This window comes from Myripristis murdjan, chromosome 14, assembly GCF_902150065.1.
Source record: "Myripristis murdjan chromosome 14, fMyrMur1.1, whole genome shotgun sequence".
Classification (NCBI taxonomy): Eukaryota; Metazoa; Chordata; class Actinopteri; order Holocentriformes; family Holocentridae; genus Myripristis; species Myripristis murdjan.
Window position 1 is genome coordinate 38792541 of NC_043993.1, and position 12332 is coordinate 38804872.

A 12332-nucleotide genomic window follows, 5' to 3' on the forward strand; every position below is an offset into this window, starting at 1 on the left:
AAACAAACCAGCATCTGACATAACCTTAATGTACACCAGGCATCCTAACAGCCTTTTTCTGAAGTATGTACAATTACTGCGCAGTAACTCAGATACGGCAGCACAAGACAGCAGTAAAATGCATATTGTGCTTTATGACCTAACAGTTTTTCCTCGGTTTTGATTCTACATATCTCACATGAGATTTCCAGCATAGTTTATAGTCACACAAAGGAGCTTATTTTCACATACACATTCAGTATCCACATTATCTCCCATCACTTGCATTCTTGAATTTATCCTTCCAAATGAGATAAGTTTAGTTTTACTCAACATGAGCAGTGCCTTCCAGTTAGCTTATCGGTCGGCCTTAACTCAGTTAAAGTCTTTGATGCCGGTTCAAACAGAGACACGTCACAGCTCCACATCACCCGGACAAAGAAGGCCACTGTCTGTAGCCACTTCTGCATCTGAGAGCTACACTGGTTACCGGGTACAAAAAGCAGCTTCATTTCCCAATTCATGTCACAAATTCAGATACAACAAGCAGAGAACAAGAGAACTGCTGCTCATGCTGAAATGTCCTTCACTCCCCCAGTAAAGATAAGATGACAAATTGCAGCTTACATCGAGAAGTTCATCCGATGTGTCGAGATCCTATCATCGATCCTCCACTGCTTCTAGGACAATGCCCCTCTCATTACCTCCTGCATACCTCAACCCATTGAAAAGGGGTTAAGTCAAATGTAACAGCCTCTTATCCAATCAAAATGCCTGCGTCTAACATGCAGAGAACAGAACCAATGAGGTGTGGCCTCAGCATGTTCCCATTCAAAGACTAAATCTAAAGGTTAATGATGGTCTCGAGGTGGCTTGGCACAGCCTGCGAATGTCATCGGCGAGGATCTGTAAAGAGCGGACCTGAGCACCGGCCAAACTCTGGCTTTCACCTCGGCCCTGCTGCACGTCTGGAGCTGGGAGCCGGGACCATGATGCATCACGATTCATTTGTATGGACGGCTGAACAGACGACAGCGTGAATAAGGAAAATTCAATCACCTGAGCTCCTTCTTGACATCTTCATAGTCGGCCTGTTCGTGGAGCTTCTCTTCCAGTTGCTGGTATTAGAGAAGACAGAACTTACAATCAGCAGACAAATCCTGAGCTCAATATATCACTTCATATGGATATGTTTTTTTTTTTTTTTTAATTCAGAAAAACACAGTATGCTCATCCACCAGCAGGTGCGGGTGGGTTGTCCTTATGCAAATATTGGCAATGTGGAAAACAAGGTATATAAATAGAAGTTTATTGTTAGTTAACAATAAAAAGACTATTTTGTCAATTTTTGTATGCATTTTGTTTGGCTGTGTCCCAAAAGCACACTACATACTTGTAGTGTGCTTTTTGTACGCAAAAAGCACACCGACAGTCTGCTCATCTCCACACGATACTTCACATGTGATGTTCGTGAGGGTGACCCCAGAGGAGCTGCTGCGTGGGGCTGGACTCACCCTGAGCGCAGCCTCCTTGGTGCTCAGCTCGTGCTTCAGCTGGCTGATCTGTGCGGTGGAGGCTTCGCGGATGCTGTCGAGACTGACCTGCAGTCTCTGGATGTCCTCTGCCAGCTGCAGCACCTCCCGCTGCTTGGCGCTCAGCTCCACCTCCAGGTTGGAGCGTGACAGGACCTCCAGGGCCTGCTCCTGCAGAGGGGAAGCTGCTATGACTGGAACGACCCACAAACCAACAGCAAACAGCGCTTGTGCCCCGTGGATGAAGGTGGAAAATGTGGTCATACAGAATGTCAACTGATGTATAAGTTAAATATCAACAGCATAAATCATATTTCAGGATCACACTCACATCCAGTATCTATTGACATTCTGTTGTATGTGTGAGACTGAAACAAGCTGCATTATTATGAAATCCACCAGCGTTCTGGGCAAGATACTAGCTGGTTAGCTAACTTATCGTATATATAGTATAAATATACAATACTAAGTATGTATACTATACTTTCTATGCTAAAAATACACTGAATTCTGACACAAATTATAACTAGGGGTGGGCTTTAAAATAATATCACGATATTTCAGAGTATAGTTGTGGGAATGATATACATGGCAATTATGACAAAACACATTTACTTTCAAATATTCGTTACAACCTGAAAACAGTGGGATCCTTTAGTTCTTTACTTGAAATATAAATAGTAAAATAAAATCAAACCATCCTCAAATCTTCAGTGCTGATCAAAACAGCTGATCCAATACAGAAATATTACCACACCGTCCTCAGTGCACCTCGTCTCGCATCGTCCTGTCCTGTTACAGCTTTCTCTAATACTGTACACACACCCACATTATCCTGTCCTGTTACAGCTTTCTCTAATACTGTACACACACCCACATTATCCTGTCCTGTTACAGCTTTCTCTAATACTGTACACACACCCACATTATCCTGTCCTGTTACAGCTTTCTCTAATACTGTACACACACCCATATTTCCCATATATGCTGTTACCTAAAATGATTTCACAAGCAGTTTTTGCCTTGTGCAAACTGAGTGGGGGTCTATCAGTGGTAATGGGGTATTTCATGGACGTTTTGTGTCATGGGTAATTACATCACTGAATCTGACAAAAAGCCATTTCAGAAGATTAGTTATTATCCTCCACTGGAGTTCTTGTTTGAAACGCCTCTGACAACATACCATATCTGGAGCTTTCTGGATCTGAGTGGCCAGCTGTAGGGACTTATTGGCAGACGTCAGCTGTTCCCTAAGAGCGTCGGCCTCCCGCTGAGCTTCGTCTGCTCTCTGTGGACACAGAAATGGCAAAAAGTGAGAAGCCAGTTTGGCAGAAGAGGGGGCTGCGTTGTAGACGGCGTTGGTCTGTGAGGTCATTAAACACATCACCACAGGAGGATTCTTTTCTCTGATATTATCATTTCTAAAACTGTGTTCATGTCTCGCTGATAGAGCGGTCCCTGTTGACCTGTCAGCTGTGCTGCCCCCACGATTCCCAGCACTGCTGCTCAGTTTTGCTCTTATCCATAAGCTTCCTGAAAACCTAGTAAACCACAAAAAAAAAAAAAAAAAAAAAAAAAAAAAAAACTGCTTAAAAATATACAAATTGCTCTGGCAGGAGTTATACTACAGGCTGCCTTGTGTGCACATCTATCACCAGTGGGTATGGGACGGTATGGGACGGGTATGGGACAGGTATGGGACGGGTATGGGACAGGTACGGGACGGGTATGGGACAGGTACGGGACAGGTACGGGACAGGTATGGGACAGGTATGGGAAAGGTATGGGACGTATGGGACGGGTATGGGACAGGTATGGGAAAGGTATGGGACGGGTATTGGACGGGTATGGGATGGGTATGGGACGGGTATAGGAAAGGTATGGGACGGGTATGGGAAAGGTATGGGACGGGTATGGGACGGGTATGGGAAAGGTATGGGACGGGTATGAGACGGGTATGGGACGGGTATGAGACGGGTATGGGACGGGTATGGGACGGGTATGGGAAAGGTATGGGACGGGTATGGGACGGGTATGGGACAGGTATGGGATGGGTATTGGACGGGTATGGGATGGATATGGGACGGGTATGGGACGGGTATGGGACGGGTATGGGAAAGGTATGGGACGGGTATGGGACGGGTATGGGACGGTATGGGAAAGGTATGGGACGGGTATGGGAAAGGTATGGGACGGGTATGAGACGGGTATGGGACGGGTATGGGACGGGTATGGGACGGGTATGGGAAAGGTATGGGACGGGTATGGGACGGGTATGGGACGGGTATGGGACGGGTGGCAGAGTGGGTCCCGTGCGTGATGACTCAGCAGCTCAGGCAGAAGCAGCTGTTGGTCATTTACACAAACCTCATGCTGCTCCGTCCACACAGATGCTGAGACGGAGAGAATCAGGCATGGATGAGAAATCTGTGCGGTTTATTTCCCTTTACCCAGTTTCCCCTCAGGGATCAATAAAGTATTTCTGATGCTGATTCTGGGTACATTGATCACCAAGCCATGTCACAGACAAACTGAATATTCTGGCGTAACCCTAACCCTAATCCTGATGAGTGGCTTTTTTCAGCAAAAGGTTTTGCTTTTTAAAATTAGCACCTGGCACCTCTTTCTTCACTTTATTCTGATAGAAGAAATTTCAGCGATATCAAATTTAAAAAGAGAGGAGAAAAACTTTTCTCTGGTTGCCACAAATTTGAGCAGTTTATAGATTTTATTGTTTACTGACAAAACAAATACATATTTCTGCACTGTACCTTGACACAACATGGCAATATGTATTAATTAGCGAGAGGATTACATCATGTTTTACACAATTTCTCTATTTCAGGTCCAAAAGCTTGTACTAATGCACATCACTCAGCGTTATCCAACACAGCACAGAGTTAGAGCAGCATTATAATGCCTTGGCACATGCTGGCACTTAAACATGCAACCTTTAGATGAATCATAATTCATCTTTATGGATTTATGAAAATGTAACATTTCTGACACTGCTGAGTTATTCTGAAAGTTGAAAGTAGCAAAGCCTCAATCTGATATTTTTGTAAGTACATTCCATGCTTGTATTAAAATCATATTTTATTAATGCAATCACACAAACCTTTGTAATCTTAATATTTGCCGATGTGTGAAAAGATGATTACTGCCATCTATTCAAGCCAAGAAATATGTCAAGAAAACATGCAAATGAAATATATAATGACAATCAAACACTAGTTTATCAATAAATAATCCTTTGTGCTTTATTTAAATCTGAGAAAGTGAACCCACAGTGGATAAGAATGACAAACACCATAAATACCCAGGTAAAGTACAGTTTACGTGGTTATTTTGTAAAGTATAGTTTATGTGGTTATTTTGTAAAGTATAGTTTACCTGGTTATTTTGTAAAGTACAGTTTACCTGGATATTTTGTAAAGTACAGTTTATCTGGTTATTTTGAAAAGTATAGTTTACATGGTTATTCTGTAAAGTACAGTTTACGTGGTTATTTTGTAAAGTACAGTTTACGTGGTTATTTTGTAAAGTACAGTTTACGTAGTTATTTTGTAAAGTACAGTTTACATTGTTATTTTGTAAAGTATAGCTTACCTGGGCATCTTATAAAGATGCTCATGTCCTTTGTATGTCCTCTGTACGGTTTTAAAATTAGCAGGAGAAAGGCCAGAACAGGGACTCACCTGATTGGCCCGCTCCAGCTCAGACATCACAACTTTGATCTCTTCTGCCCTGGAGAAGGAAAACAGGAAAAACTTATAACCACAAACAAAACCAAGATAAGACGTGTTTAAAAAGTGTGTGTTCATTCTCAAACATTATTTGACATGATCACCCCATCTGGCAGCTATGACACTGTCAGCTGCTTGACGCCCTGCCCAAGCCTCCAGGCTCACATGAATGTAGCTGCTCTTCAGTCGGTGATGATGCAGAGAGCAGAGAACAGGAGCTGCACCGACTGCTGCTTTACTGCAAACCAACAAACTCAACTTTCTCTCTGTAAACCGGCGAGATGTTTATTGAGCTGCTTCACCTGGAACAATGCAAACTGCTAATCCAGTGATTTTAGTAGATCACAGCAACACGGCGCGTCACACGGCAGCCCAGGCCATTCACTGAGACTCTGTCCTCATCAGAGAAGAACACGGCGCTTTAAGGGCTGAGCTCCTGTTCTTCCCACATACTGTGAGCTCACAGGCCGGCTCTTCTCTTCCTGCTGGGCTTTGTGTTTTATTTTCTGCAGCATTATCAGTCAAGTGTGTCCACAGACCTCTTCTTTCTGTCTTGACTGGAGTGTCATGTGAATCACAGTGAACTCAAACCCATGACAGGGCGGCACACTGTCAGGTTATATCTTGACAGACGCAGCAGAGGGGGGATTTCTGAACGTCTGACAGTCGACTAATAGCATTTTGGTCCCGTCTCCTCAACAAAAACCAAACATACAAATTGTCATAGTCATTATTACCTATGATCTGTTTTTTGCTTGTCTCGTCTTCGTTGATAAAATTCACACTGGTAGGGCAGCTCTTAAGCGAGGTTGGTGGGCCAATGAACTCATTCAGGAGTTTGATCACCGAGTAACCAATAACTGAAAGCCTCTGCTCGGCACATTCAGTAAGTCCCCACAAAATGCCCAGATATTGTTAACATGATTGTTGACAGTTTGAGCATATTTGCACGGCACTGTGTGCATGGGATATTGTTTTTTCATGAGTTGTTGCTGGTGCATTGCAAATTTAAAGGGGGGCAGTATAACTGTTTTTCGCCTGGAGTGGCAGAAGTGCATGCTCCAGTCCTGCCGGTAGGGCTCTAGTGGGCTAGATGAAGGCTAATGCACTCAAGCTATCTCACAGCGGCACAACACATTATGGTGACACGGTTTTGCAGAATATCCATGCACCAAATTTCTGCACAGGCGATATTCACACTTTAGCATTCCAATAGCAAAAGACAAAACGTTCACCCCGTCCTGCTCTGCCTGCACACTCCGCTGCCGACAGGGCTGGACTTTGTTTGCATTATTTGTCTTGTCAGAACTAGAATACTGCTGGCTTGCTAGAAAACTGCATGTGTGCACAAAAGTGGTCCTTCTGAGCTCAAGCGCTTTTCTGTCAGAAAGCAGAGCAAGTCTACATTAATTTTAATTAAAAAACTCAACTTTTACTTTTACCAGCACTTGAGCATTTCTGACAGAGACTCCATCCCGAACGCATTAACCTCTTTTCCTGACGGAAGCATCTGACAGAGAGAGCTGGAGGCTGGTTTCACCGTGCAGCTTCCTGGAAAACTGGGGCTGACCCCGGTTTTGTCGTGCACATTATAATTTTGGTTTCCTTTTCCTTTGTTTTTCTTTCCAAATATTAGTTTTTTATTTTTTTGCATTGCCACAGACACCAACTTTGCAACGTTGCAATAATGTGAAATGCAATTAGTTTTATTGGTGGGTGATGAGCTAAATAATCATCAAAAAAAAAAAAAAAAATCACTGTGTGAACTAAACTGGCATTAGAATGAACACAGTGTAAGAGTAGCTTTAAAGTTACCTTCCGCTCAAATGCTTTTTGTACTCAATACTTTGCATTCCCACACACTGTTGCTCTTCCACAGCACATTACCATTACTGAAAATGGTACTAATACTACTACTATTACTACTGCTAGTCTTACTCCTTATACTACCACTACTACCTCTTCTACTACTTTTATACTTATTAATTCTACTTTTTTCCTCTATTTTCTATTTACTTCTATTGTTACTGATTTTAATACAACCACTGCTGCTGACACTACTACTTTGATTTCTGTTACTACAACAATTACTGTCATTGCTACTATTTCTTTAGCCACTACAACTACTAGCACTACTACAATCCTTGTTTTTGTTTGTTTGTTTGTTTGTTTGTTTTAAAGATTATTTTTTCGGCATTTCTGCTTTATTTGATAGTCACAGTGGAGTTAGACAGGAAAGGCAGGAGAGAGAGGGGATGACCTGCAGCAAAGGACCTGAGGTCAGATTCGAACCCCGTTAGCTACGATCGGGACTGAGCCTTGGTACATGGTGCGCGCTCTTAACTGGTGCTCCAATCCTTGGGTTTTTGCTATCCTATTCAGTAGGTTATAAACAGCCCATGTATTTTCTGCAGGAAATGTATTTTCTCGTTAGATACTCAATTTCGTAATACTGCACTGGGTGATAATTCTGTGAAGGGAGCAATATAAAAATGCAAAGCGGTAGTAAATCACAATTCAAAAATGATTCTGGATGCTATAATATTTGCATTCACATGTGGATTCAAGCTGAATCCACATCCAACTGTAACCATAATGGCTGGGCTCCCTCGCCGGGCCTCTGTTTCATAACATGAAGTAAACAGCATCTCAAAGCAGGAATTTGTGGAAAACAGAGCAACAATTGTCCTGATATCTATGAGGATAATAATAAAATCACATTACTATTTTCTGTTAAATGAATAATTCAGACAACAGACATCAGATCTGTAGATTTGATCAAAATCAGCTTCAGTTGATTTATTGCGATTATGAAAGCATGACTGTGTTTCCCATGACATCTATCATAATCAAATGCAGTCCCAAAGTGGGCGAAAAGCTTTCCTCTGACCTGGCTATGTTTGATATTAACCGGCTAATTAATTAAGGCAATGCAACCCAAGTGGTGTGGAATTTGACAGCTGAGTCTCAGCACAACACAGATCCAAGACTTTATGAAATACCTTGGGGTTTGCCTGGGTTTGGGAAACAGTGAGGGGATGAAGAGGTGCCCTGGAGAGAGGAGGCTCTGCGTTCACAAGCTGGAGATAAACAACAGGGCTTGAAGGGGCTGAGGTGGTAAATAAAGCCAGCTGGTGATCCACAGCGGTACAGTCTAATGTCCTGAGATTTACATGTCCAAGTCCAGACAGGATCTGGAAAAACTTTTATATACCACTAATGTCTTATGTCCATTCTCTCTACAAATGCTCACCAAACAGTTAACTGATAAAAACCTGCTCCCTACACGTCTTTGGGCCAAAACACATTTTTCACCTTTCGGTGTCTTATGAGCCGACGACGCCTCTGAGGTCGTCAGAGGCTCGATTCCTAACTGCTCCAAAAGTTAAAACTAGGTGCCATGAAACAGCATTTTCCTATGATGCAACCTCAGAGAAGAACAAATCACCTGAAGATATTAAATCAGCCCCATTCCAGATTGTTTTTAAGACGAGATTAAAGACTTTTATGTTCTACTCAGCTTTCAACTATCTTGCTTTTATCTTTTTAATGAATGTTATGCTGTGCTTTCTTCAATAAGATAAGCCTAAAGTTCTTTGAGGATAGATAGATGGATGCATACATAATACTTTACTGTCAGCAGCTCCAACCATAACATCACATAACGAAAACAGAAACTGTGACAAAAAAAAATAAATATGCATACAGAAATGAAGATGGTGGAAATCTGCCTCCCATAAAGATTCAGTTATGTTTGGAACAGAGTGTGGATACCCGTCCCAAACCTGTCAGGACCCAACAGGATCCATCAGTAGTAGTACCCAACGGGTCAGGGCACGTTTGGACAAAAATTTATAAATTATGTTCGGGTTTGGGTCAGGTTTGGTCACGTCGGTGTTATTTTAGTGAAACTCTAGTGTAAAATAAATAAAAATGATGGACCTGCTGTTCTGGGCAACTTTCTGTACAGTGCTGGAGTTTACGTGATGACGGTGAAGGCAACACGTAGACTATTTCAGGCAGAAAACATAATCTAGTGATGGAAGACAAGCAAAACCTGGGTCTCAGGTCGGGTTCAGACACAAAAAAAAAAAAAAAAAAAAAAAAAAAAAACCTGTCAGGTTCGTGTCGGGTTCAGTTACTGTACCCCTGTCTCGGGTCGGGTTCAGACAAAAATATGTGGCCTGATCTGCTGACTAGGGAAGGTGTGGGGAGAACATGATTTCATTGTGTTGAATACATCATGAGGGAATAGTGCTCGCACACTAAGAGTGCTCTCTCTCAGATTCCTTGGCCATCACGTGACCATACAGATAAATCAGCAGTCAGTGCTGACAACTGTGGCTTGAGAATGGCTGTCCTGCCATAAATACCAACTTCACAGCTCATAACAGTCAGTTTTTGTTGAGGTTTTAGTCCAGTGCTGTGATTCGGTAATTTCTAAGTCTGTATTTTTGCAGCATTTAGGCTACAGGTGAACTTCCACTTGCCACAGGTCCTGCTAATCACCCACAAGTACCCAAAAGTACCCGATAGTGCTTTCTTACCCTGAAATACCTCAAAGTATTCCTAAGGCTTCAAAATATACCCCAAAGTACCCCAAAGGCCTCAAACATTTGCCCAAAGGTATCTCAAAGTACCCAAAAGGGTACAAAAGGGTACTTGTACCAGAAAGTAGCCTAACAACAGTTACCCAAAGATATCTCAAAGTACTCCAAAGCACTTGAAAGTGCTCCGTTACCCAAGTGTACTCAAGTTCACTCAAGTACACTAAAGGCGTGGAACAGATACCATGAGCACCTCTGGGTTACTGCTTGGGCACTTTGAGGTACTTTTTGGTCTGTGTTTGGGACATGTTGTCATGACTCCGTGTCACAATAAATAATTTGTCAGTTTCTGTGACGTACACAGGTGTGATTCAGGGACTGGCTGCATATCTCTGTTGCAGTTTTTGCCTCATGTTGATTATAAATTCACACACTGTATAAAAGTGTAACTGCTGTAAAAACTACTGATGTAATTTAGTTCAATTCCATGATTACTTTTTCATTTATTGAGGTAACCTGAGGTAACAATGCTTTTCTAAGGTGATTCCATTAAATGTGTGCAGTGATGATTTCACTGTTTTTCATGTTTGTGTGATCATGTGACACCAGTCGTATGAAACTCAGGCGTTCTCCTGTAGATCTTAAGTAGTGAAGAGGAGAGGGACCAAGGGAGCAGCACACACACACACACACACACACACACACAAGGAAAACCCTAATGTCACATTTCCTGCAAAGTTTCCTGTCCCAGAAGCCCTCTGTGCTTCGGGGTATGGTCCTTACGTTGCGTATGTGGACAGGAGAGGAAACAGATGCAGTTTTCAGCCGCTGCTTCTGAACAGTCAGCGCTTTACTGTTCCACTGTCATCACAGGAACTCCACGGCCTCAGCAAGATTTAAGAGACCCCCTTAGCGTGTTAGGAAGACATCTGCTGCGATCATTTTCGACTTTACTCGAACGCAGACAGATAGAGACGCAGCTGAATGGTGATAACTGAGTGAATGAATTTTAAGAATAGGAAATGATTTGGTTGAAATATCACAGCTGACTTTATCTAAATTATCAATCAATAATAATCTGTACTTTAATATTCTGGTCTTAAATCTGAGAGTGTTATGACTCTGCAGGTTGGGCTTTCAAATTTCAAACCTCAGAAAAACTGCTGTATGTAAAGAAAATGTGACATGATGTGTTCAAAAAGTGCGGCCAGGATTGAGGCGTAATGGAATAAAAGTAATAGCATTTCATATTTAAAATTCAAAATATGACTGACCATATTCTGTTACAGTTTGAACTGGTGGTATTGTGAACACAGTTACTGTCTTTCAGAAACAGATTGCTTGAAGGGATTACTTTACTTGTTTTGTTTTATTGGATCTAAAATGCAGGCACACCACAGGACGCTGGCAGCGCAGACACACAGCAGCTGATTTATTTTTTAACGGGTGATGGACCGATAGGAGCAAACATCCCCAGTAAAAACTACATCTGTAATCACGTCTCCCCGAAATATTTTGGTCTTCAGTGTAGTTTCATCAGCATACATGCTACAGAATGATCATAGAAATATTACAGGAGGATTATAGGAATACTACAGGCAGCAGGGCAAAGACAGCACCAAAGTCATTCTCAGAAGCCGGTGGTAACTACATTCAGGCTGATTCAGACAAAAGGGCAAATTTTGCAGTACTCCAAAAAGTAATCCAAAGTACTTAGAATACGCTACTTAATTTGAGTAATCTAATGGGATGTGTTACAAATGACATTTTAGCGCATATATTCAATGATCTGCAGTGGAATATAATGTAAAAGTGAGCCTCCCAGCGCTGCGGCAGGAAACACTCGCTGAGAAGTGAAACCAAAACAAACGTTTGCTGTTGCTCGTCCTTGAAAATAATTTTTCAGTAATGCTGTTTGCTGCTCTGCTTCTTTCATTTTGGAGCCGTACGGGAAAAGGAAAGGAGTTAATGGACCAAACTTGGTGGATGTACAGTATTACACTCACATGGACCCGCAAGACCCGCTTTATGGGAAAAACCCAAACTATCGCTTCTGTTTGACAGTGATTTGGTGTTCATGTGTGTGACATTACAGGAGGCAGCAGAGGGACGAGACAGAGACGCTGGACTGCCTCGGCCATGGGAGGAGGACTTACTTAGTGGACGACTTTTTGTCTGCTTTGCTCTTCAGGTCCAAAAGTTCAGCTTGAGTTGCTTCAAGGGCTGCAAGAAAAATCCAGTTGTTTAAACTCCTGAAACACAGTATAGAAATTCCAAATACCAAAAACATTCAATATGGAGAAAGTGCTGCAGCGGGTCATCAAACAAAGCTGCTTTCATGGTGAAGGGATGAAACGTTCATGATGTAACTTCACATATCGAATTTTCATTTCAGTCATTTTAAATCTCGTTTTTTTTTTTTTTTTTTAACAATATTAATCAGCCAGCACACACTCAACAGCAGCTTTTTCCACACAAGATTAACGGTGTCACTCATGGAAATATCATGAATATGTCGAGATCAAATG

At 42.1% G+C, this 12332-nt stretch overlaps 1 protein-coding gene across 1 annotated transcript in view; it reads right to left on the reverse strand.

The window, feature by feature from the left end:
- LOC115372049 (homeobox protein cut-like 1) overlaps positions 1-12332 on the reverse strand; it is a 148096-nt gene that overhangs the window by 39757 nt on the left and 96007 nt on the right. Inside the window, exons 8-12 of the mRNA XM_030069749.1 lie at positions 11961-12027; positions 5210-5258; positions 2695-2799; positions 1494-1682; positions 1039-1097 (exon numbers count right to left, since the gene is read on the reverse strand). Coding sequence (XP_029925609.1) covers positions 1039-1097; positions 1494-1682; positions 2695-2799; positions 5210-5258; positions 11961-12027 — 469 coding nt within the window. The remainder of the gene's footprint in view (positions 1-1038; positions 1098-1493; positions 1683-2694; positions 2800-5209; positions 5259-11960; positions 12028-12332) is intronic.